Source organism: Protopterus annectens, chromosome 1.part0, assembly GCF_019279795.1.
Source record: "Protopterus annectens isolate FY-2018-M chromosome 1.part0, PAN1.0, whole genome shotgun sequence".
Lineage (NCBI taxonomy): Eukaryota > Metazoa > Chordata > Ceratodontiformes > Protopteridae > Protopterus > Protopterus annectens.
Window position 1 is genome coordinate 320,659,635 of NC_056725.1, and position 27,508 is coordinate 320,687,142.

General features: G+C 37.6%; 1 protein-coding gene across 2 annotated transcripts in view; it reads right to left on the reverse strand.

Moving 5' to 3' along the window:
• The window catches only part of LOC122792207 (leucine-rich repeat and fibronectin type III domain-containing protein 1-like protein), a 2,814,387-nt gene that overhangs the window by 134,621 nt on the left and 2,652,258 nt on the right, over positions 1-27,508 (reverse strand). For both annotated transcript variants that reach the window (XM_044059954.1, XM_044059944.1), the window contains one exon: positions 26,146-26,444. In XM_044059954.1, coding sequence (XP_043915889.1) covers positions 26,425-26,444 — 20 coding nt within the window. In that variant the 3' untranslated portion in view covers positions 26,146-26,424. The remainder of the gene's footprint in view (positions 1-26,145; positions 26,445-27,508) is intronic.

Genomic DNA, 27,508 nt, shown 5'->3' on the forward strand with positions numbered 1-27,508 from the left:
TAGAGTTGCTGGTGCCATGTCAGACTCTAAGCCGGTCACGGCGGTGTCCCACAGGGCTCAGTCCTGGGCCCCCCTTGTTCGGCATTTATTTTTCTGAAGTGCAGGCAAACATAGGGGGATTGTGGCTGACAAAATCTGCAGATGACTGCAAACTGGGCACCATAATTGACACTCCATCAGACACAGACATCCTCCAGAGAGGTCTCATAGAAATGGATAACTGGTGCCAGAGCCATGGCCTTAAGCTAAATGCCAAAAAATGTATAGTCATACCCTTTGGGAAAAACAAGGTAACCCCTAATTACCACATAGGTGGTAATCCATTAAACATGGAAGAAGTTATCAGGGACCTGGGGACCCAAGTTGACAGTAACCTCTCTTTTGATACTCACATTGCCAAAGTGGTTAGGAAGACCTTCTACATTGCCCACCTGATCATGAAGGGATTCACATCCAGATCAGGAGAGGTCATTGTACCCCTGTACTCTTCACTTATCAGACCAATGATTGAGTACAACGCCCCATTCGGAATGTACCTTACCCGACACCTGCAGCAGTTGGAAAGACCCCAAAAGTTCCTCACCAAAAGGATAAAGGGGCTCAAACATATGTCATACGCTGCCCGACTGAAGAAACTCCAGCTCTATTCAGTCACATACCATCTGCTCAGAGGTGATCTGTGCCTGACATACAAGGCCATGTCCAACACGGAATTAATGGACATGCTCCACCTCAAAAAATCCAAATCCACCAGAGCCACGAGAGCAAGAGACTTAAACCTCAACACAGATATAAATAGGATGTGCTGGAGGGACAGATTCATCACCCAGAGACTCCCTACACTATGGAACAGAATCCCAGTCCATGTGAGGCAGAGCCCCTCACTGACTCTGTTCAAGAGAAATCTTGGCAGTGGATGGGAGATCGTGGGTTTACCCGAATCATCTCTGTGTCACTGCTGGACAGAGGCACAGCAAACTAATGGGTATAGTATTCTCATCCTAAGGGGTGGTGAACGCCACACACACTCTGGCTAGGCTTATAAATGCCCTAGGGCAGATAGCCTAGTATGAACCTATGAACCTATGAACCTATAAAACTGTACAAATCAAAAGATTTCAATACAGAATACTTTAAATAACACAGATTCAAAGAAAACAAAACTGTTTTGTTTTTTCACGACAAGCTATGACACTCACTGCTAATTATATATATTAGCTCTGGGATCGCATTGCAGTAGAGAAAGGGCAAAGTCTACGATCCTCACTGTACTGAAGTCTCATGCACCTATACAGCAGCAGCAACATTCAAAAAGTTCATTTTTGAAAATTGCAGTCGATAATTCAAGCACTTGGACACTTTTCCACCCTGCATCAACTTAGCATGTGTACTAACCTTAACCATGAGAATAACCATACACCTGCTCCTAATAATAACCCTACACATTATGATACTAAAATCCTTTTCCTAACAGTACCACTACACAAGACAAAAGCACAGACAACACAAAACACTGACTCCATCCCCTTAATTAGCTAATTTTTTTTGAAGTGAGTGAGGGACAGGCATTGTTTTATGAAGGTGGGAAATTTGTTCCCGAGATGAGCTAGCCTCTCCAGTAAGTTCTGTTAGAGTCACAAAAATAGTTCAGGTCCATGGACTGTGTAACCCTTGTATCATGTTTCTTGCAAATATGTAACATTCTCATCAGGGCTTGATCAGAGATTTCCGTGTAGGGTAGGCATAAGTTCTTTCTCAATAAAAGATAAGAGAGGGAGTAAAGAGATAAGTGTTTTAGTCAGTCTATGTACGACATATTGCCTCCATTGTATGGAAAGCTTTCTACATAGCCCACCTCATTAGTAAGGATATCTCATCCAGGGACATGGTGGTCATAACATCCCTGTATTCTTCCATTATAAGACCCATTATTGAGTACAATGCCTCTATCAGCATGTACTTCACAAAGCACATGCAGCAGCTGGAAAGACCAAAGAGGTTCCTCAGCCGGAGAATCCAGGGCCTCAAACATCTACCCTACACAGATAGGCTAAAAGCCATTTCCCTCTAGTCAGTCTCCTAGATTCTCCTCAGAGGTCACCTCTGTCTGGCATACAAAGCAATCTCAGACCCTGCCCTGATGGGACTGCTGCATATCCACAAGTTAACCTCCACTCAAGTAACCCAGACGCGTGACCTAAGCCTTGTCTGTGACATCAATAGGACTTGTTGGTGAGACAGATTTGTGTCCCAGAGACTTCTCCTTTTGTGGAATAGACTCCCCTCTCTGCGTAAAACAGAGTACCTCATTAAACATGTTTAAGTGTAACCTGCATAACTGGATTGGAAACAGAAAATACACCCCTGGAATTCCAAATGTGTCCCTGCTGGACAGTGACATAGGGTGCTGACTTGTTGGAACATGGGCTAAATTCTTGGCTAAGCTTGTAAGGGTCTCAGGACCAATAGCCTAGTAACGTCCTATAATGCTATGATCCTATGATCCTATGTGTCTTACACTTTGCACTTTTTTACTGAGAAACCTCTGGGGCCACACCAGTTGGTGTAAGTGCCTGGTTAGGTACATGCAGAAGAGAGCACTGTGCTCAATTATGGGCCTGATGAGGGCTGAATGCAATGGAACTATGATTTCCTTTGATCTTGATGGCATGCCTTTACTTATAAGTTGAGCCACGCAGAAGGATTTCCTCACTACTATAGCTATTTGGTGGTCAAAGTTTAGGTTACTATCTAGCTGTGTTCCTAGATCCCTCACCACTGGGTCTACTTTTACGGTGTGCTATCAATATTATAATTTGCAGGGATATATGATTTACCGAAGAGTGCGATTACACATTTTTTACCATTTAGTGTCAAACAATGGTTTTAGTATAAGTAGTCTGTCATTTTTAGGCCAGTTTGTAGGCTGTCAACACCATTTGGGGATACAATGATTGCTCCCAGCTTACAGTCATTAGTGAACTTGGTGAGTCAGAGGACCCCGACAATGGCCTTCACTTCAGAGAACTATATACCAAACAGGAGGGGTCCCAACACTGAGCCCTGTCTGACACTGCTAATAACAGGTTTCTTACTGGAACTGGATTCACCTATCTGGACATGTGTCCTGTCAGTGAGCTAGCTGGCTATCCATCTGATCATATAGGGGATTATGCCTAACTCAGTAAGTTTATCTATGATCCCTGAGTGTGAGATTGTGTCAAAAGCTCTGGCCACGTTTAGATAAGTGGTGTGTACCGTATGACCCTCATCCATGGCCCTGGTGTGTTTTTCAAAGAAATCCACCAGACTGAGCAGGCAAGACCTTCCTTTGACAAAGCCAAATTGGGTCTTGTCCAGTGTTTTGAGAGTTCCTATGTCATTGGCCTTGCAGATAATACTGATAGAGCTTATGGGTCTGTAGTTCCCTGGATCAGTTGATTGCCCCGCTTTGCAGAGGGCTTACTTTTGCAATCCTCCATTCCTCTGGGACAAAGCCTGTCTAGATCCTGTTTCCCTACAACATTCCAGGATGCTTCTTAAATAGCATAAAACACAATCTATCAGGACCACTAAAAAACATCTTTAACCACAGCTACAACAATAATTTACCAGCACACTCCTGCTTACCTACACTATATAAAACTAAATTCAACCATATGCGTTTCACTCAAATGAGCATTCGCTCATTTATTCATTCTCTCTTTTTTACACCCATAAAAACCTTTCTAACAAATGTGATTCTACCTACACCATTGTATAATATATTTATATATATATATATATATATATATATATATATATATATATATATATATATATATATATATATATAGATATAGATAGATATATATATATATATATATATATAGACTACCCTAATGTTAAATGTAAAACACTGATAATATGAGTCTGGTCATACAGAATAGCAAAAAAAAAAAAAAAAATTAACGAAAACAACAATATCAAGACAGGAAAACTATTTCCTCTCCTGATACTAAAACTAGAACCCCTGTGACACTAGCCTCAAATTTCCTTGACCAGTGGTAATAGTGGCGTGAACTTGCTAAGGTAATGGTTACATCCAAGACGACATGTAGGCATTCCTGGAGACCAGATAGATCTTGGTATGCTGGTTTGTGAGCTGTAGGGGGACAAGGGGTTTGTATATGTACTACATATAATTTTTTTCCTTTCTGTTAATTCTTTCCTCTCTTCCTAAGTTAGGCATAAATGATTGGGGGGGGGGGGTAAGTTGATAGTGGCTTAGGGATAGGAGATGAGGCACTGTTGTTTTGGCTAGTTTCTGTTTTATCTATATATCACAAAGAAAAAAAAAAAAAACGGTATCACATTTGACAATTCTTATGGTATTAAGTCCAGCATACCTCTCAAGTGTACCTCATTTCGAGGAACGTTCCTCATTTGGGGTCTTAAAATGCTCATGTTCCTCCAAGTTCCACATTGAAAGGATCCATCACACATTCAGTGTTACCAATTTTTTAACTGATATCAGTGGTATATAGAACTGAATCATATTATTTCATCAAAAGACCTATTCTGTAAGTAAATATATTACATTTTAACCATCCTATGAGCTTCCTAGTTGAAGTTGTTAGTAAGCCATTAGTAAGTGTTCCACATTTTGCCTGTTTGTTCCACGTTATAAGAGGCAGTGTTCCTCATTTTGGAGGTGAAAGGTGGAGAGCTACGAAGTCCAGTAAGGTACTTGTGTGTTATTAACATGGGACATTATCTTTTGTGGGTGGGTGGTTTATAGGGTTACCACCTGTCCCACTTTGTGAGGGACAGTCCCTCTTTGGGCAGTTGTGTCCTGCGAAAGAACTGAAAAAATGGCAGATGTCCTGAGATTTTTGTACAGAAATATTTCCTAAGTTTTCTTTCATAGTTTCATAAAACAGTTATTTTTTATCTGAAACACCTAATTGTTATATGAAATAGCATAAGCAACTCAAATGCTACACGAATAAGCATTTATTCTGGCAAAAAGGTGAGGTTCTATCCTTTTGCTCTGGTCATGGGTATGTTTTGTCCTGCAAATCTGACATTTCTACAGAAAATGTCCCACTTTGAGCATTTGAAAAGGTGGTAACCCTAGTGGTTTAGGTAATTTTCTTGGTGAAGAGCTCCGCGTTCATGCTCTTGACCTAGATTTGGGATTCGTTGGTGGTGGGGGTAGGTTGCCGTAGCTGTTTTTGATGTAAGCCCCTCAGCCGCAGTGGTGGATCACTTTTTGCAGGCTCTGGGTGAAGTAGAGTAATGACTGCTTCAGTACGTATGCTGTAAGAATGTCTGCGGAGTAGATCTCACGAGATCTGTATAATTGAAAGAATTGTATTTTAAAGTTTAATATGGTGGTAGATAAATGTATTCGGCATCGGGACAATTCGTTATTGGTTAATTTTACCGTGTAATCCTGACATTTATATAAACTTCAAAGTTTGATAATTGTATTATTTCTGATGAAGTTTGTGTCTTCTGTGAATAAGTGCTGGTTCATTTATTGAAAAGTAAAGAGTACTAACATCTTCTTTGAGTTGGATATTTTGATTTTAGCAGCTTTAATCACTGCGGCTTTTGCTTCTAGCTCCATCGTCACCATCATCTAATCACATAAATGTAAAAAGATTTAACATGGCATTTCTTTAGTAAAATATAAACTAATAATGTAGTAGTAATAATATGTACAAAAAACCAAAAACCAAAAAAAATTTTTTTGGTAACCAAAAAGGGGCCCACCCCAGGAAAACCCCCCCAAAAACCCCCCCCTAAAAGGGTTTTTAATGGTTTTTTTACCTAAAAACCCCCGCCAGAAGGGTCCCTTTCAAACCCCCCAAAAAATGCACGCACTCAAGGCACTCCTCAGTATGGAGAAAATCGATGTTTGTGCAGTGACGGAAACCTGGTTCAAGGCTCCAGAGAGCACCCCAGCACTACCAGGTTACAATTCATATCATACCTTCCAGCCTCAGTTACCAGATCACAGTATAAAGGCCGGAGGTGTATCCATATTCATCAAGGATACCCACATCTCCAGATTAGTGGCGCAGCATGATGCCCCAGAGATCATCCATGCGCAACTATCAGCAGGTAAAACCACATTTCAAGTCATAGCCTGTTGTAGATTGCCCACCATGTCCCAAGATGCTCATTCAGCATTCCTTGAGGCATTGGAAATTATAAAGGTCCTACCCAACACCATAATTTTGGATGATTTCAACTATACTGGTATAGACTGGGTGAACTACCAAAGTTCTAACTGCTATGCCCAGCGGTTCATAGAAGTTATAAATTCAAATGCTCTTGAACAACTGGTATGTTCTCCCACTAGAGGGGACAACGCATTGGATTTAGTCATCACAAATATGGGTGCCCATTGTACCACACCCGTTATCACTCCCTCTCTGGTCAGATCAGACCACAAACTGATAACCTTGGACATCCTCACCCCTCCACCTCCCCCAGTCAAATAAACCATCATAAAAAACCTTTCCAAAGCAAACTTCAAACTACTTGCATCAGAAGTGGAAAGCTTCGCTATTCCCTTGCAGAAGGATAATGATATCCAGGATGCAGAATCCTACACCAAGGCACTTTATATACATCTTCAGGATTGCATGGACCGTGCTATCCCAAATAAAGACTCCTTCCTCAAGCAAGAAGAAACCAGCCTGGTGGACCCCGGCCATAAGCAAACTATACAATAAAAGGAGGAGACATACAAAAAAAGGCCAAATCTCAAGTAGAAAAATCATCCCTGATCAGCATTAGTAAGAAATTGAGGGCCCTCATCAAGTCAACTAAAGCCAGTTTCGAAAAGAAAGTTGCCAAGGATGCCAAGGATAACCATAAGGCCTTCTATGGTTACGTCAAAAACCTAAACGGCAATGCTCAGTTCTGTTCTGAGCTAATACAAAATGGAACAAAATACACTGACCCCACTGACATTGCCAACATCTTGGCTGACAGGTTCAGTGCAAATCCCCCCACCACCACCACTTGCAGGGCCTATTACTATTTCAGGGGATTGTGTAACTCCAATTATTACTAATACGTTGGTTAATAAAGCTTTATCTAAAGCTAAAAACACTGCCTCTATGGGGCCAGATGGTGTCCCGGGCTGTGTCATACGCGAGCTCCAAAATGAATTAACCCCGCATCTGAATACCCCGTTCAGTCTCAGCCTCTCAACAGGATATGTGCCCATAGAATGGCGCACAGCAATGGTGGTTCCGCTGCACAAGGGTGGGCCCACAACCGACCCTGGGAACTACCGATCAATAAGCCTGACCAGTCTTATCTGTAAGACAATGGAGCAAATCATTATGGAACTCATAAATGGAGATTGGGAACCTCCAAACACTTGACCCCACACAGTGCGGATTCGTCAAGGGCAGATCATGCCTCCTGAACCTGGTGGACTTCTTTGAGACAGTTACTCAGTCTACAGATAAGGGAAAGGAGGTACACATGGCTTACCTTGACCTTGCTAAAGCATTTGACACCATTCCCCATTCGGGTATTATTGATAAACTCACCAACCTGGGCATAAACCCTTACGTCACAAGATGCATCACAAACTGGCTCTCAGACAGATCCCACAAAGTAAGAGTATTTATTTGACAGATGGATACTGTGGCATTGTCTGAAGGTTGTCCATGTTCTGGCACTGAGAGGTTGAGTGGGTTTTTTGCTGCTGTTGGCATAGTGGTATTACTAAAATTGTATTGTTTGGGTTGAGAGAGCCTCATGCGTTGGTCTGTTTCATGTGGTTTTGGTTGATGTGCGGTAGGTTGTTCAGGTGTTTTGGCGGTTTGTTTCAGATTGTGCAAGAGATCAAGGAGAAAGTGGTCAAATGTCATTCGGTGTGGTGTGTTTATTGAAGGGACTGGGACAATAAAGACCCTAACTGCAAAAGATTCTCATTTGCATTAGTTATCATTAGTGGCCAAGGTTCTCAATGATTTTAGTATAGACAAGCTGGATGATTCAGTCAGATTATAGCTATCCTGGATGTCTCCAGTCTCAGTGCTTGTTTGTAGGGCTCTGGATTCCCTGCATACACCCTGTTGTCAGTTAAAGAAAATACACAGAGAAGGGATTATATTGATATTTTTGATCTAGTGGACTCAGGTAGACTACCATGATTTTTGGACTTGGATGATCCTGAGGATATAAACCTTTCATCTGCTTTCGCTGCTTTGGGCAACCAACAATAAAAGAAAAAGAAAAGTGAATATCATGGGAACACTGAGTGGTATAATTTGTGCATTTTATAGCTATACTAATTGGGAAGGATCCTTCACAGGCTTTGCCACTGCTGAACTATTTTCTAGTAACAAGAGAAGCACATTCTTTGGCCGGAGAGTCAGCATGGATCTGTTATGAGGTACAAAAGGCATGTGTATTTTTGGTTAGGAATCATGGTCATAACCAAAAGTCTGAACCATGGGGTAGGGAACTGCAGTCAATCTCCAAGGTGAAATCCTACTGGGCCTTTAATATAGAAGATTTTCATGCTTTAATAAAGACTCCTTCATGTATGTTGACATTAGTGGGGAGTACATCTGGTCTTGAGACATTGGTTTGAGCAGGGATAGAAAGCAGGCAGACAAAACAATATTCCTGACTATAAATACAACAATATACCTGCCAATTCATCTGAAAGAGGGAAGTCCTCCTTTTGTGGCTTCAAAGAATCCAGATCCACTTCCTTTATCAGGTTACAATAATACCTTTATGACTCATGGGCAAGCACAAACACTTGCAAGCAGAAGCAGTGCTGGTAGCACTGCTTTGCATCAGTCTGGAATATAAGTACTTGTTAAATAATGCCAAAGGCATGTAAGAGCAGCAATAGTTAGAGGAGATGTTTAATGGTTTCTTTTTCAGCTTTTCTACTGTTTGTTTTGTTGAGAGTTCAGTACAGGGATTTCCAAAAGCTGCCTGCCTACAACATGTAGGTATGAGTCTAAAAACCTTTATTAAGTGCTTTTGTCTCAGATAATAGAGACTTCATCAAAATAACTCCACTAAGTACACAAATCAGTTTAAAACCTTAATCTCAATCATGTGACACATTTTAGCCAATCAGTCCTAAAACCATACATTGTAGTCATAGAAACCATCAACTCATTAGTTAAAAAATGTACAGAGGTATTAAATAGTAAAAACAAAGTAACAATAATAAAAATATCAAAGCACACATGTTCATAAAGAATTTTTTCATGTCACCTTTCCACATCAAAGAAAATATTTAAAACTTAAAAAAAAATCCCAAAGATTTAAGTTTTAAAATACAATTAATGAATAACATTCCATTTAAACCAGTAGCTTGCATTATGTTAAGAGATTTTTAGACCTGTATCTACGTGTTGTTGCCTGCTTTTGGACTTTGGTTTGCATTGTGAGTATTGGTTGGTTACAGTACAGGAATTTGCAGTATTGCAGTAGAAGCTTGTCTGTCTGTGGTGGAGGAGATGCTGAAGATGGCAGCTGTGATGTTGATATCCCACCACTGCCCACCAGTAATCAAGGAGCCTCAGTCTTCACCACTGGCAACAGTGGGGTCATTCACTGAGAGGACGACACGAAGACACACACAATATTTTCAGATGCAGCTCTCTTCATCAAGTGCAACTTCCCTTAAGAACACACCGAGACCACACTCAAGTCTGGGGCTTGTTTCTCCCTCTTTCTCCAGATCCCCAATAAGACCCCTCACTGGCACAGCTATATAGTTGAGATAATAGTTGAGTGACCAAGCCAAGACCTCCAGAACCCTCTCTGTCCAATCAGTGCTCTGTGTCCCTCCCCAAGTAACTGACACACACACACACACCTAGGAAAGGCTATGCTCCATTCTGCCCAGACTATAAGATAGTTTCCACTGCCACCATCACTCTTCTCAAACTGCTCCCAGACCTCATGCAGTCTACAGCTATGGATATACAACAGATAAGAACACTTACAGATGAACATGATGGCTAACTGATGCAAACAAATGCAGTATTAACCCAGTAGCAGGTGGTGATCTCAGAACATCCGGCCATACTCATGATCCACTTGAGGAATATTCAAGAACACCACCTTTGCTCACATTTGTGGATCAGTAGTTGGAAGATACTGAAAACTGTGCAAGGTGAAATAACCTCTACAAAACAGGTTTTTCCATTAAGGGTTGAAGGAGAAAAAAAAGTTACTTGCATGTTTTATGCAACCCATTATAGACTCTGTCCACAGGATTAACTCAAGAGTAGTGAACAACAATTTACTCAAGACGTTAGATTAAGTGTGTTGATTTTATTGCTACAGAGGGAGTTCTGAGGAAAGTCAGATAGTCGGGACCTAAACTGTCAGTGGCTGTCCATTTTGTTTGGATCACACTGGATTACAGTGTCTCATTATACCACAGGAGGGAGACAAAAGCTCCATGCCTACAGTACTGTAGGGAGCTGGGTTGCGCAATTAAGGCACCCTGCAGTGATTTTTTTAACCATAGGAGTTATACAAACTGTTCTGAATACTCCATAGCAGGAAAATCCATTTGTGCAAAATAAAGGTGGGTTAAGTGGAAGCACCTAGGAGGAAGTCATGGAATGTAGCAGTGCTCATCTGGGTGCTGGCAAAAAGAGGACTAGAACCCCCTCATCTTCACTGATAAAGGCTCAGCAGGTCAAAAAGGCAGAGACATTAACTTTGGGCAAGCCTTGGTGTGAAGTGAAGGGATACTTTTTAATAGCAGATCCAGCATGTTTAATCCTTAAATCTCAGCCTCTGATGTTTTTCCCATTCTTGTCAAGCAGCAATGTCACATGGATAGGAGTCAAGAGAAAGATGGCCAATTTACCACTCTGGAAATATTAACTGGGAAATTAAGAATCTTGGAGCAATCATGGGCTGTTTTATTGTTACCTTGTAGTCTACACTGAAACAGGGGATAATCACCTGACTGATTCAGTAGTTCTCATATGCAGAGCATTGGCTAAAGAAATGAAGGCTGTGGATGGTCAGGAATCTGACCTCCAAAGCAATATTAGACATTTTGCAGGGGAAGGTTTAGTGACAGCTACAAAAGAATATACTTACTGATCTTACCCGATATCTGGGGGTTGATGCACTCTTTTGTTGGTGGGTGTAAAATGTTATTCAGTGGGGCAGTTTCATTTTTTTTTTCTTCTTCTTCATGGAAATGTTACTATTATGTTATCGTGTTCTTTTTTTTTTTTTTTTTTCAAAGCAAATATATGCAAACAGAAAACTGGTGTAATGGAACTGATATGATGAAGCTAGTGTGGACCATTTAAAATCACATTCCCTTTTAGAGTTCAGATTTTCTGAGCTTGGCCCCTGCTGAGCAGTTTGCTCTCCTTTTCTGTTCTGCCACACTATGTGATTTGTGCTGAATTATTTTTTTATTATTTTGCTTAATGTTTGCTCTGTCAGGGTGGGTTGGTGTTGATGATACTAGTATATCTAACAATTTAGTTTCCCAGGAAATACTCATTATGAATAATATAGCATACATCAGTTGGAATGTTAAAGGTGCTTCTACTTCTATTAAAGTGAGGGCAATCTTTTACAAGACACTAAAATTCATCCCAAAATGTGTATTTTTGCAGGAGGTCATTGTGAAGCAAAAGCAAACTCACTTATTCATTTTATTATGGCCTGGAAAAATGTTTAAGTCACTCCTCTTCATCTAAAAGAAGACTGATGTGATGTTTAATAGGTCTTTAGGATGGAAGGTGGAAGACTGGTGGATTGACACACAAGGTAGGTGGGTGTTGCTAAATGTCTCATCCCCTTGGATTTATTTATATGGAGCAAATGAGGATTTGTTCTCTGCTTCCAATTCTTTTTTGTGGCAGTGTAGAAGTTGGCTTCAATGAAGTATGTCATTATTATGAGGGGATTTTAATGATGTGCTGGTCCATGGGTATTTTGGATCTCTCAGGGTAGGTGAAGGTTGGCAACAGAAGGTAGACGATTACAACATGTGTATGACATGATGTAAGTTGATGTGGGGAGGGCACCCCAAGGGGAATCTGAATAACCTTTTTTTGGCAATAAGAATCCAATTACAACCAGAATTTATATGCGGTTAGTAAATCAAACAGCAGCATGCATGGTGATGGATGCTATGATTTATTCTTTGTCTATAAGCTTTTGGGAGAAGTAAGGCATAGTACAGAATGGATCTATTAATGTGTAAAAAATATTTTTTGTTTGGATTGTGGACTTGTGGTGGAGCCAAGGAAATATGGAAGTTAAAATTAGTTGGTACTGGGGAAACTTTAAGTGGGAAAGCAATTCAAAAATAAATCAGCTTTGGAGGACCACCATATCAAAATGGGAAGACAAAATTAAAGCAACTGAATGAGTCATTCAGGATGAGGTTATGAGGCTGTGAGCTTGTAATTTCAAGAATAAAATAATGCTGTGGGAGGTGAAGGAGATGAAGATGAAATGTAGGGTATTAAGGTATAAAGAAACTAATGATAAAGGAGAGGGGTGTAAGTTATTACACTGGGCTATGGGTATCACATCGCAAAAGGTGCTTGCAAATTGATGTAAGGAGTGGTCTGTAGAGAGGTGTATATTGGGTCTTCATGATATGGAGGAACACTTGCATGTGGACCAGAGGAAGATTAATTTGTTATTGAATGAAGAGTACATGTCTGCTGTGGCTACTGTACTAAGGTATCATCAAAGTATACAGAGGGATTTTTTGAGTGAATCTCAATGCTACAGCTACTTCCTTTGCAGGCTGAGATATTAGCAAAGCCCTTCTCACTAGTAGAGCTGTTAATAACAGTGGACAGGTAAGGCTCCTATGCTTGGTGGTTTCTCTAGAGATTTTTATAAAGCCTTTAAAGATCAGTTGGGGCACCTCTGTTAGGTTTTTTGAGGAGGTAAGTAGGAAGGCCTCATTCCAGGGTGAGATAATGAAGGCTGAGGTCATTATTTTACCAGAAAAAAAAATAGATTGGACAGCCAATCATATGCCCATTTATTTACTGCAAACATAGCCTAAGACATTTGTCAAAATTCTAGCACTTTGGTTGGAAAAGATTCTCCCTTCATTGGTTACAGGCAATTATGTGGGGTTTTTTTGAAAGGCAGAGTGGGTAGCCTGGATTTAGTTAGAGTATAACTGAATGTACAAGGGAGACGTGAGATGGAGAAGGATTTTTCTGTGCTTTACTAATTGGATTTCTTAAAATGTTTGCGTCCATCTCCTGGCCATTTTTATGGAAAATGCTCATCCATTTGGGGTTCCTCTATGAATTTATTAAATGGTGCCAATTAATGTGCAGTAATCCCTTAGCTCATATAGGATTTACTTTGGATATGTTGGTTCCTGTCTAACTGATAATTGGTAAATGCCAGAGATGTCCACTGTTGCCCCTACTTTTCATTCTGGTGTTTTTGTTTTGTTTTTGTTTTACTCTTATTGCATAATAAGTGTAACCAGTGAAGATACCAAGTTTTGGTCAGGGGTTTGTTTTAGCTATGTGATATGCTGCTGACTGTGCTATTTACATCAAGTATCCCAGGACACGGGTGTCCAAAGTGCTTGATGTCTGGAAAGAAATGTCTTTATTGCAATGAATGGTGGTGAATATTTTTATGTCTTCAGTGTTTCCACTGACTAAGTCATCATTAAAGTTTCTCAAGATTGGGTACCATTTTTCAGTTCTACTTAGATCTGTCTGTAGTTATATGGGGATGAAAATGGTGTTAAACTAGCAAGTGATTTTGGAAATTAATAATAGAGCCACAGTTAATGTAATTAATGATAGACTAGCAAATTGGCGAAGATCAGCCTTTTCCTACTTACTAAGTTACAGCTGATTAAGATGTTTATTTTGCCATTTATTTGCATATTTTGAGACATTTGCCACATGCAACCTTCTCATGTACATGCCAGAGGTTAATCTCAGATTTTATGTAAGGACACTCCTCCCCAAATAAGTTGCCAAAAATGTACATTCCCAAAGGCCCGGGAGGGTTTGGGGCCCCAAATATTAAAGCATACAGCATTGCTGTAATAGGCTAGTATTACTGGAGAGCTCAGTTACAGGAATGGCAAATTTGGATTTGGGTACTACCAGAATTAAGATATAACTGGGAAGCAAATCAGTTTTGTGTGAAATTCCTGTCACACAAGGTATATGACCCAGGTGGGATGGATAATTGTTCCATGAAACAAGGGGAGGGAAATAAAGGTACTAATGCACAGATTATCCTGGATTCACCCATTTGGAATAACTTTCAGCTTTTTGAACAAGGGAGACCTTTGTACTGGGCTGACTTGATAGGCCAGGACTTGTTATATGTCGTGAAATTAAGGATGAGAAGTATAATTGTGAAGTCAGGTTTGGGGAACTTACTAAGAGACTTCCAAGTAAAAGGATGTTTTGATGGCAGTATTTCTACCTCATTTTAGACCCATTGATGATGCGTGGTTATCAAAAGAACATGGGTGGCAGAAAGAGCATAAATAGTCACTACAGGAGTCATGATAATACTCAGCTGTTTAAGCTAAGAGAACTATATCCAAGGACTCATAGCATTTCTGATCCCACTAGAGCATCCTAGGATAACATGGAATAAGTGGATTCCATAGGAAGTATTAGGTGGGGAATGGAAGGAACGATTTCTATGGACTAAGGACAATTCATTATCTCCAGTATCAGGATTTGTACAGACAAATTTTATTTATTAATTTCAGTTTTCCCATTACAGATCTCCAGAAGAGGGGCATTACTGCAACGTAATTGCTGCAGGTGTAATTCTCAAAATGTACATTACTTACATATTTAATGGGATTGTCCAGATATGAATCTTGTGTGGGAAAGGTTTATAGATAGTATTCCTATGGGCATTAGGACTGACCAGCCAGATCATCATAATGCCAAATTCTGGTTACTGAGGACTGTACAGACTGGGTTTCTGTTCCTCAAACACAATTGCTAGTTTGATAATGAATGCTACAACCACCTTACTGACTTTCTTTTTTTTTCAGCATTGGAAAGTATGTTAAAGTTCTGTTGTTTGAGTTACAAACTGAAGAGATGGTCTAACACTAAACTGGACATGGATTTATAGATAGACTATTGGAATAAATGTCTTTTCAGTTTGAAAACTTTAGCCTAATCTAATTGGTTATCTAATGCACATTGCTGTTGAATTGGTTTTGATATTAAAATCTGATGTATTGATGTAAAACAAAATATGTATTTTTGGTCTGTAGGACTCACTCTTCCATCAATCCTTTTATCGTAACAATTATTTTAAATGATTATTCTGACCGAGTTGATTTTTGAAATGATTCAAGGCTTTGCTCACTGCATTCTTTTAAAAAGACCCATGCTGCTCCATATTTTTCACTATATAAGAATTTAAAGGGTCTATATCACATAGTCGAAGTTTAATAACTTTGATCACGGAATGTTCGAACTATCCTGTTCGAAGTTAAAAAACTTCGACTATGGATGAAAAAAAAAAGAAAACAAAATAAGCTGTTGTAACCAGAGGGGCAAGCTCCCCTGCACCCCCCCATGTGGGGGTCCTGTGGCCCCCACATCCCCCGCTACTTAAATATACCAACTCCCAGATCGCACCACATTGAACAAAACAGAAACCTCCCGTTACAGAGATTTCCATTGAAACATGAGAACTTCTGCAAATTCACACTTATAGTCTCTACCATATGAGGTTCGAACTTGCAGAAGTTCGACTATCTGATAGGAACCCGAATTTAAACTCAGATTGAGGTTGGGCAGAAGGTATAATCTGACAAAGAAATTTGAGACAGGAGAGTTTACTGACCCGTTTACCTCTTGTTATTTGCTTCATTTATACATTACTCAAAAGACTTAGTTCCTAAAATGAAAGAACCTGAGTTCTAATTGAGTCACCACTTTCACTTCAAGGATTATTAATTAATGAGTTTATCAGTCAGAAGTGATGCCAAGGTTCAATATTTGTCCTTGAATAATATTGTAGGAACGGTTCTTTAATTTAAGGACCCTTACCTGGCTAGGTTAGATGTAGAATTGCTTTTGTGTTCAGTTGCTTCTTGTAATGAACAGGTCTGGCACCTCTTAGGCATATGCACTAAGGACAGTTACTATTTTATTAAGATGATGCTCTTGGGCTATGCAGTGGCATGCACTATTTTCGAAAAAGTTAGCACAACATTAAAATGGTGCTGTAAACATAAACCCCCAAAACACATGTTATCCACTATTTGGATGATTTTTTTAATTATGAGGGATGGAGGAATGGAGACTCAAGAAGGTATTACTATATTCATGTATGCGTATCAGCAACTGAGGGTCCTTTTGGCTCATGAGAAAATGGAAGGTCCAGTTAAGCCATTAGTGTTTTTAGGCCAGGAGATGGATATTGTTTCCTTCTGTTTTAAGCAGCTTCAAACTAAACTGGATAGCTTAAGTTCATACATTAGTTCTTTTCTGCCATCCAATCTATTTTGCAAGTAACGGAACTTTCTGGATTGCTACATTTTGCATTCAGATTAGTGGCCTATGACAGAAGTTTTTTTAAGATCTTTGGCATATTTACCTGGGGAGGTCACCCAGCCCATCACCAGTTCAGATTAAGTAAGAGAAGTGTAATCAGATCTCTGTTTTTGATCTATTTTTCTGGAAGATTTTAATGTTCGGTCTTTTAGGCAAGGTGATTAAGTTTCCATGGATTCCTTGCAATGCTTCACAGATTTGTTGAAATCTCTCCCTGAATTTATCCTTACCAGACTAATAATTAACCCCCAAAAATGCATAAACATAATTGGCTACTACATCCCACCTGGTAATAACATACCCATATTAGAGAACTCACTACACTGGGCTTCCAATGAATACTCATAGAAAACGATAATTATGGGTGACTTTAATATAGATTGGCTAACTTGTAACTCTAGCAGTCCCACCAATTGCATCAACCTCCACGTATGCCAATAAATCCAATCACCCACTAGAACTGGTAAATCATCCAAAAGACAGTTAGTTCTAGACTGGATATTGATAAATAGACCAGCTGACTCATATCTCTCTGGATGTCTACCCAAATGCCTACGCAACCACTTACCAACCTTTATGCTAAAACAGCAAACATACCAGATTAAACCCACAACCTACCAGCTGATAACAAACAAAAGAAACTTTAACCCCTCCTGCTTTATTTCTTGTCTAAAAAGCTGTAATTGAGAATCCCTTAAGACTGTCAATTAAATGAAGTAGTTAGTCACTTTAACTCTACCTTTCTAGATATACTGAACTCACATGCCCCTCCCAGAACTATCAGAATTAAATCAAAATTTGCTCCCTGGCTTAGCAAAGAAACTAGGCCACTGCTGAAAGCTAGAGACAAAATTTGGGATCATTGGCACAAAACTAGATCTCAAACCTCTAAACAGTCATACCCAGAGCTAAGAAACAAAGCAAAGAAATCAGTTAAACTAGACAAGATCAATTGCTATCATAATATACCAAAAAAGCATCTAAACAATCCCCAAGAATTCTGGTCAGCCATTAACAACATTCTCCTACCTGGGAAAGCTAGTACACCTTCCCCAACCACAAATTCCTCAGAAAATACAGCCATACAATTCAACAAATATTTCACTGAGTCCAATCTGGCCCTAGTCAGCCCCATCCATCTGCCACTCCCAAAGAACCACCTTAACCAAAAATTACTTATAACAGCTTCACCCTACGTTCCTATGGACACAATTAAAACATTTCTAAAAATCTAAAACCCACGACATTAGCTACAGACACTCTACCTTCTGATTTCCTTAGAATTGCTGCCAATGCTATTGTCTACCCTGAGGTATACTTATAAATATATCTATATCGGAAAATCTAGTCCCTGATATCTGGAAAATATCCACATAATTCCTCTTCACAAAGGAAGTAATTTTAAAGAACTGACAAACTACCTTCCCATCACCATTCCCTCACCCTATCTAAAATCCTAGAGAGGTGTATACATACTAAAGTCATGGAATACCTAAATACTCACAAACTTCTGTTCAATACACAACACTTGGAATTTTCATAGCACCACCACTGCCTTAATGTCATTTATAGACAGAGTTAATAACCATAGAAACAATGGAAAATTTGTATCTGCCCTCCTTCTGGACCTCTCTAAGGCATTCAATATGGTTGCACATAAGAAACTTATTAAGTTATTTCCAATTTAAATCTCAATGAAAATGCTATTGCCTGGTTCCAAAGCTATCTATCAGGTACACAGCAAGCAGTGCAATGGCAGAAAGACCTCTCCCCTCTACTTGCAGTTACACTAGGTATTCCCCAAGGATCCATCCTCAGATCCCTGCTATTCTCTGTTTTCACTAATAATCTTCATACCTGTACACAACATGCTACTGTAAAACAATATGCAGACGATTCCTCTTTAATATATGCTGCTTCCTTCCTTCAAGATCTTCATTCACTAACACAAGCTTCCTTTCTCTCTGTTGAATATTTGCTCTCTAATTCCCAGCTTATTCTAAACACTAATAAAACTAAACTGCTTCTCTTCCATCCAAACAGATACACTCCATCACCCCCCTTTTATTATCACATCTAAAAATAACATCATTATTTCTGCCATCGCCCACACTAAATTACTTGGGGTAGAAATCGACTGTAATTTGAGATTTGATATTCACATCTCCCAAACCATAAAGAAGGTTCACAAAATAAAAAAGAGTATCCTTTACAGAAATAAGCAATTTCTTACAAGAGCTACTAAAGAAACAATTGCATGCACATACCTCCTCTCTATATTAACATACGCTTCCCAAGTCTCACTAATCTAAGAAAAACTGACATTGCAAAACCTGACTCATGCTATAATAAAATTGCTAGATTTGCCACAGACACTCCTTATAGGTCTCACCACTGCATAGCTCTAAAGCAACTTAAATGGTTTGAACTACCACAACTCCTCCTTTATAACCCACTTAGTCTATCCCAAAATATTCTATTTCTATATCATCCCGAAAAAATACCCTACTCTAAAAAACCTAATTCATCCGTACACCAGTAATACAGTGCTATGCTTCAATAATGAACTCCTTCTTTACATAACTAAAGCCAATAACACTGCAGGTGATTCTCTTTCCCCAAATTTCATAAGTAAAAAGTGGAATCCTTTACCCCCCAACTTAACAAATACAACATGAATTACACAATTCAAAAATCTTTAAAAGCTCACCTCACTGATACATGGCTCTGCTCCTATACTATACCTGGTTAGGACCAATCAACAACACAATAACTTCCTTCATGCTTTCCTCAACTATGTCTAATACTTCCTGTTGGTTTCCCAGACTTAAGTAATACAGGGAAAGTGCTAAAGTTCTCAGATCTATGATACGTATGATTGACTATCCTTCCCACACCTCCAGTATCTAGATTCCTTCCCTTACTTTTAAACTGTCTGTAATAATTACCATGAACAACACTTGTATTCTTGCAAAAGCCTTCTTGCTCATGACTTTTTCTGTAAATTATAAACCTGTATATATTTGCTTCTACGTATGTTTTATGAATTTCTTCATTATTATAACAATTATTGTTTATCAGTATTTCTTTTAATGAATTCTTTCATTTATTGTAACAATTATTGTTTATAATCATGAAGCTTTTCTCCCTGGGTCTCGACTGAAAAAGGACTTGTGTCCAGTTGAACTTTCCCGGTAATCAAATGTAAAATAAAAATAAAATAAATAAAAATTTGGAAAGGTGGGCTTGGCATCGGGGCTTATTTCAAAGGAACAGGGTTTTCTGTTCCCTTGTCTTCCTCATGGACTCCTGAGAGAAGAAAAGACACCACCTTTCTAGAGTTCATGTCTACCTGGGTGGCCACAGTGGTGTGGCAAGATGAATTATGTAACAAGAAATTAATATTTCAATCTGACAGGTCGTAGTTTAGATGGTTTCTTGGCCTTTTGAGTCCAGTTAATTTTGAAGTTATTGGCCCATCAAAGTTTGATGATTAATTTATTAATGCCTTTTGAAAAATTCCAAGGTCACATAATGTATCCGTTGACATTTTTCTCATTTACAAGTATCCGAGTTTTAACAGCTGGCTCCATAGCTGGAGTGTTTGTCCACCCCAATACCAGTTCATGTGCAGACAACTGAAGAGGAATAATTAATTTTTTTATGCCACACTTCTTACACTCTCAAAGAAAAACAGGTTATTGTGCTGCCATTACTTTTTTTTCAATTTTTCTTGAAAACCTTTCCAAATCAGAACTGGGTCAAGAAAGAGGCATCCACTACTATTAAGGTTTACGTAGAAGCTCCTACTTTGATGCTGAAAGTTGCTGGTCTTCTAGCTTTTACTAAGCATTGGCTTGTAAGCACAATAGTCAAGAGCTGGGTAACACTTAAGGACTTTTTGGATTCCCAGCTCACCCTTGTTAAAAACATTTGGTAGAAGTTAGACTAATGGGTTTCATATAACAGCAGAAGATTTTCACATTTATAGCTTTTGGGTTGCTGCATTAACTGGCTATTTGCTGACGCTTTTTTGCATCAGCAAGTTATTGTGGTCCTTAAGGTTGTCTTACATCTGTAGTTCAGAATACTGTCTTAGTGTGATTCCCAGATGCAAGACTACTCGGTCTCTGTGGGGTCACTGTTTATTTTAGCTAAATACCACTGTCATTTTACATTGTCCTTTTCATCCATTCCTTATTCTTTGTAAACATTGTGTTACCTCTTGCTCAAATGGTTTAGTGTTTGCTTTTCTCAGTGGTGTGCCTTTATTTAGTGTTTGCTTTTCTCAGTGGTGTGCCTTTAGCTTCAAGATATCTGGACTCGTATTTACACAAAGCTTTACCCTGCCTGGGATTATCAGCTCATATTTATTCTTCACAATCTTTTCAATAAGAATGAGCCAGTGACAAGGCAAGGGAAGGACAGTTAGTAGAGTTTATAAAAAGTGTGGGTAGATGGTCATACATGCCAATAGATCTGTAATTTGAAAAGGACATTTACATTCTCGATATAGGTTCTCACTCATGAAACATCATTTGGAGAGGCTTTCAAGCCAATAATATGAACCACTTCTTAGAATTCTGCACCAGATCACTGCAGTCAGTTATCCTAATTATTCATCAAGGTGGTAATGACCCCACAGTGCAAGTTACTTTATAGTGTTCTTAGACACTTGGTATCTATTTTGCATTTATGTCATGGATCATTCATTGCTTAGTCTTGCATAAGTCTCAGGCTGTTTTTTTCCATTAGTCTGTCAAATATGTTTCAAAATAACTCAAAAGTTTTTAAATCATAGGATTGCTTGAACAGCCTTGGGCTCTGGCTTTTCAGTTATTGAGCACTGGGACTTAGCTGACAAAGGCACAATATGGTACCAAGCAGAGTCCACCTCTCAGTTGTAGGATGAGATTTGTTTAATCTTGGTCTTGCTGTATTTTTAATAGTTTTGTTAATGTGCAGCTGGCTTAATGAATGCTCCAGCTTGGGAATTATGTAGTGCATGTTATGTTAGTCATATGGCTTTGAAGACCAGCTGATAGTTTGCTGCTGATTATTCAATAATACGCCACAAAGGTCAGTCTACTGGGTAGTCACTGTGTGGCATTCACTCCTTTTCATTCCTCCCTTTTCTTTCTTGGGCTAGTTCAACCTCTATTATGTTGGTAGCAGGAGAAATTTTAATGCTGCTTTTGTCCTGTTGTCAGTTTGGCTGAGGAGGCAGTGGGAGTATTCTACTCATTTTTGGTATAAGGCAGATCAGGCCAGAGTGGGCTATCTGTCACGTTATCTGGTTTGGAGGGCTATTAATGTACATGGAATATCATGTTGGTCTGTGAGTTATTTCTGGCGTGTTGGTAACAACATTTTGTTTTTCAGTCATGAGAAATTGTGATGTTTGGTAAATAAACTAGTTGGAATGATTAGAAGTGAGCTTGTACTATTTGCACTAAAGTAGGGCATAGGGGCACATACATTTATTATTTAACTAGAAAACAAACAGGTGGTAATGTTTATGAGGCATATGGCTTTAAATATGCAAAGTCCTAGATGTAGGAAGTTGCTTGTCATCATACATCTCAACTGTACAGATTTTTGCAGAATGTCCAGATTTTTGCCTTATATTTTTAGTCCTTTTTCATAAAATTGTGGCTTTCTGGCAAATTATTGAAGATTGAAGTTAGAAAATAATGACAGACACTTGAGTTTTATATTTCATACCCTTCAGAAAATTAATCCTAATTGAAAACCTGTTAGTCTATCAACTTTCTAAGTTTGTAAGAGCAATATTTCAAAATTGTCCCTATTTGTACCACTTTTTTATGGCTTTGTCCAGATTTGTTACTCTTAGAAGTTGAGAGGAATGCTTGTCATGTAAACTTCATTTTCTAGTAGACAGTCAGAAAACACCCCCATGAAGGTTACAGGCTTATACACAGTCTCATTGACATATACAGAGCATTCCAGTAAACATTTATATATTCCTGTGCCATTCCATTTAATGCATTAGCATGGCGATACTGCTTTCCATTTTGAAATAATAATGTAGCCAGTTTACTGTTTTTTTATCACATCTCTCTTTGTGTGGATGCATTCCCTAGCCTCAAGTTCTGTTCAATACCACAGTCTATTTCTAAACTCTCTTTAGAAATTCTTCTCCGATTTGCATAGATAAGCACAAATACTCTTTAAATGTATCAGAAATGAGCAGTTGAATTTTAATATAAAACTGCTTCTCGTTGTTAGATATGTATGGATTTCCCATAGTCCCTGTAAGCATCACAACTTGCTACATTATTTGTGTGTTTAGTCATCTGTGAGCAATCCTTTACCATATACCAATTAAGACTGTTGCATAACTTCAGTGTTCACTTCCTCAAAGTTTACTTTGTTTACAAATATCATATTCAGCCAATATATTTTGTACCTACTTCCTCTGAGATACTATTTTAAGCTAAAAAGGATAAACAAAATACATTTGTACAGCCTACATATAACTTACATTTTTAAAATATTAAGTTTACAGATTCATTCTAACTGTGCCAGTAGCCTATAATATGCAATTCATCTATTCAGTTCATATACACGACTTACTCTTTCATGACCTGTAATAAGGGACTGAGTCATGCACAACTTAATGTTCCTTAATTACGCCAAAAAACATAAAGTGTGAACATAACACCTGTTAAATTTCAGCCTCTTCCTAAATGCCATCTGAGTGAGTGATGCATCTGTCATTATTGATCAGGCTTTCTATACTGCCTGTTGTAATTTAATGTCTTACAAGGTAGACTGTATGGAAGTTATGTCTTTAAATTATATAGGACCTACTTGCCTGACATACTCAAGGGTACTTAACATAATGACTGATTTCTTATTGTATTTGATTATTTTGCATGTAAGTTTACCAGTGGTTATATTCTTTATTTTTAACCTGTTATTGTTATACTATATTATAACATCCATTTTGTTGATTTGCAGTGTGATATTTCACATTGCTTAATTCTACATATTGTTGCAATATAGTCGCTTTTACTAGAACAGACTTTCATCATCATCATTATTATTATTATTATATTTTCATTATTTGTAAATTATAGATCTTCTATATGTCTGTACATAACAGGTAACTGAACCATTATTCATGGCCCTTCTTGTGTCTCAGAAAGAATTATAACCGCATCAACATGCCTATATCATATAAAATAATTAAAAAAATAAATAAGATAATTTCACAAAGACATCATTATTTGGTTTATTTGTTTCTGTGAATATTTAGAAATATTTTTTAGGATGATTATTAGCAGACATAATAAAAGGAGGCAACCAAGCACAAGGTTATTGATTTTGTTACTACTGATGGGTACTCCTTTAATAATGTGAAATAAAGAAAATTGTGTAAATAATGAGTCCATTACAGTTGGCATCTCTATCTATCTATCTATCTATCTATCTATCTATCTATCTATCTATCTATCTATCTATCTATCTATCTATCTATCTATATCTATTTTTCTAACGTGCTGATATTAACATCTCTACAGTTAATGAAGCACCACAGTGTAAAACAAATCAAACCTCATACCATAAGTTTCAGGCCAGATGAATTCACTTAGTTTAGTACACAGACTGATTTATTGAAATAAAAAAAATAAATAACTTCTGCAATAAAAGTTAACAGCAGCACTTCAAACTCTTATACCATTAAGAACAAGTAACACTTCTAAGTTAACTCTGTTTTCCATAGAAAGCAATAGACACATTTTTGAAGATGATATATCAAGTGTAGAAAATAAACAATTTATCTGTACAAGTTCTTCAGAGACTTACTGAATGCTGTTTTAATTATTTGAATGTTATTCATCAGCATTAAAAAAGTTTTATATATATATATATATATATATATATATATATATAGATATATATGTGCTTTAATTCTGTACGGTATGGAGAAGACAAATGTAAAGGCTTCCTAAAAGTCCATGTCATACATTACTAGAAACACTATTTGTCACAGCTGGCACTCTGTAGCTCGAGTCATGACACTTCACAAAATAAATTGTGATTGAAAAAATAATTCAAACGTTCCCTGTTGCACTCTTCCTTTAACCAATTTTGCCACCACCCCTCAATATTTGGAGGTTATACCCCAAGCCCCTATTACATGTGTATTCCAGCTTTAAGACCAAGGTACTGTTTAGTGGGAGAAATATTCCAAAATACTTCAGTGTTAGTCATGGTATATATTCCATTCATTTGCAGTTCTTCCATGAATTTTAAATGGTATCCTTGCATTTTCAGCTATCATACTATGTATACTAGTTTGGTAATGTAACCTAAAAGTTACATATTACTGTTGAATTTGTAATATAATGAACTGTGTTTATATATTTTGTTTTTGAGACTGCTGGCATGCATCACATACCTATATAAAAAAGACCACCCTTTTTAAGTTTTGTCACTTTTTTTCTTGCATATCCACATTCAGGTATGTCAGATCTGACTTTACATGACCTACAGCATTTCTACCTAACTCACTTCATTATACCTTACGCATAAGCAGCAGATGAGTTACCCCGTACAACCCAGATGCATCCCTTTCAAAAAGGACTTTTTATACAATGTAGCTCTATATAAAGCTTACATGGAATTATCTTAGATATCAGTCTGTAAGATTGTTTAGTCCTCACATAAGAGCCTGCCTTGCAAAACACTATGCAAATACAGACTTGGATAATCACTACTAATCATAAAACATGGTGACATTGAAAGCATAGCTTCATAATTAGATGCAATTGACTAAAGCTTCAAAGTTATAAAGTGGTAAAATATTAATGATGACATTGTGAACCTAAGCAAAATTAATACGATTCAAACATTTTTCCACAATGTTATTCCAAACTTTATTTTATTTTGTTTTCATTTTCTTAAATTCTTGGCTTCATCCCTAGAATAATTCAGTACAATAAAATGTGTAAATATACATGCAGTCTTTTCTCAGTCTTTCAGTTCTCTTCTTTGTCTGACTTTTTTTATGTCTCGCTAATGGACAGTCAAGCCCCAAATTTGCTAACTCACTGAGACTGAAATTGTAATGCAAAATCATAATAAATTTTATCATAAATCATTGGAGTAAAAGATGTCAGTATTTTCCTCATCTAACCTGTTGAATATAACAATAACAATAACATTCAGACAAGTTATTATGGCACAGTTTAAGGCTTTATCAATGTAAATCAAATCTATAAAATTAGGATGCTATTTTATTGGAATGCACAGAAGCATTGTGCGGGAGAACATACCAGATGGTTTGTTACAGCATAATTAGATAACACATGAGCAGATTGAGAAAACCATGTCTAAAGGTGATGTAAGATGCGGAAGAAGTGAAATCAATAATGCTGAGAGATATTCATGTACAACAGTATGTTAGATGAGATTTTGAAAAAACAGCAACTTACACCAGCAGGCTCAAAGTGATAGAATGTTGTTTACCTGTGATCAAAAATATAACCACCTGGAATTTGTTAAATTTCATGTGATAAAAGTTTGTAAAATAATGGATACTTACCACAAGTCACATATGTGGCCTACTGATGATAGAAGCCTTCTCCACAGTAGCAAAACATCCTCAGTAAGTGACAGTGATAAGAGTATTCATTTGGTTCATTTGTCGTGTCATTAAATTTAATAAAAAATGTCTTCGTGCTAATCCAGTTCAAGAAGGTGTTTTCCTGTTTACTTCAAATATCAGGCAGGATATTAAAGAAGTAGGAGATAGTCTTTCAAAGAGTCCACATTTAAGCTGCATAGCAGTCAGAACGTTAACAATGTTTTCAGAATTCCATCTCTATAATGTAACTTGGAACACTGTAAAAGAGAGAAAAGGATAAAAAGATGTTTAAAAAATATTTACTTTTTTAAACTAAAGTGATGCATGCTACAAGTTGTTGTTAATATAGCTTACACTTATTGGATAATATGTGTAAATAAACTAAAAGTAAAGCTTATTTCTCTTCTTCCAAGCAGAACACTTCTTGATATGTATAGCAAAGCAATACTCTATAAATTATGAAGCATTATTTTACCATGACATGACATTTCTCCAGTTTGCTTTATTTTCTATGAACTGTACTTGATTTAGCACTAGGCATCACTTTATTTTGTGGAAATGATGTATGAGTTATACAATTTGGCACGCATTCCTAGGCACCTCATTTTGAAGCTTTGAGCTTGCTGTATCCTTATACTGAAACCCCAACATGATGTATCTGCATTAGAATGTAACTTATCATAATCATAAATTATGTTGCATTTTTTACAAATATGTATATGTTCTGATATATTTCAAATTAGGTGACAGTCACATATGATACTCTTATTTTGATATCTAAAGGAATTTCTCAACATATGACACAAGAAACATTAAATAGGAATTATACTTTTGAAAGTATCTCTTATTTAGAATGATAAGTATAGCATATTTAAATGACATTATGTGAAAGCATTGTCCTTTTCGTGAAGTAATGTTCTCATAGAGAGCATCTCTTGTGTAAAATGTACAATTTGTATTGGCTATAACACTTCAAGATTTTTTTTTTTTTGATTATATAGCATTTTGCAAAGTTGTCAATTTTGACAAGAATTACATATTCTGGAAAGAGAAAATGGATATTTCATTTGTGCATTCAGTATATTTTTATCATTGCTAAACAGAATAAATGCTTATACTCATGAATTCAGAACATAACTTTGTGTGCTCCTTATGAAGGAGAAGATGCTTTAAATTAAATTGATACTTTATAATGCCACAAGTAATTTGCTTTCTGAAGTTTGTCAGTCAATACCTCTAGCTTCTTCTGTCCAAACTGCTTTCTGAATTACATCTGCAGGTTGACTATTCAACTAGCAATAACAAACACATTTACCACTAG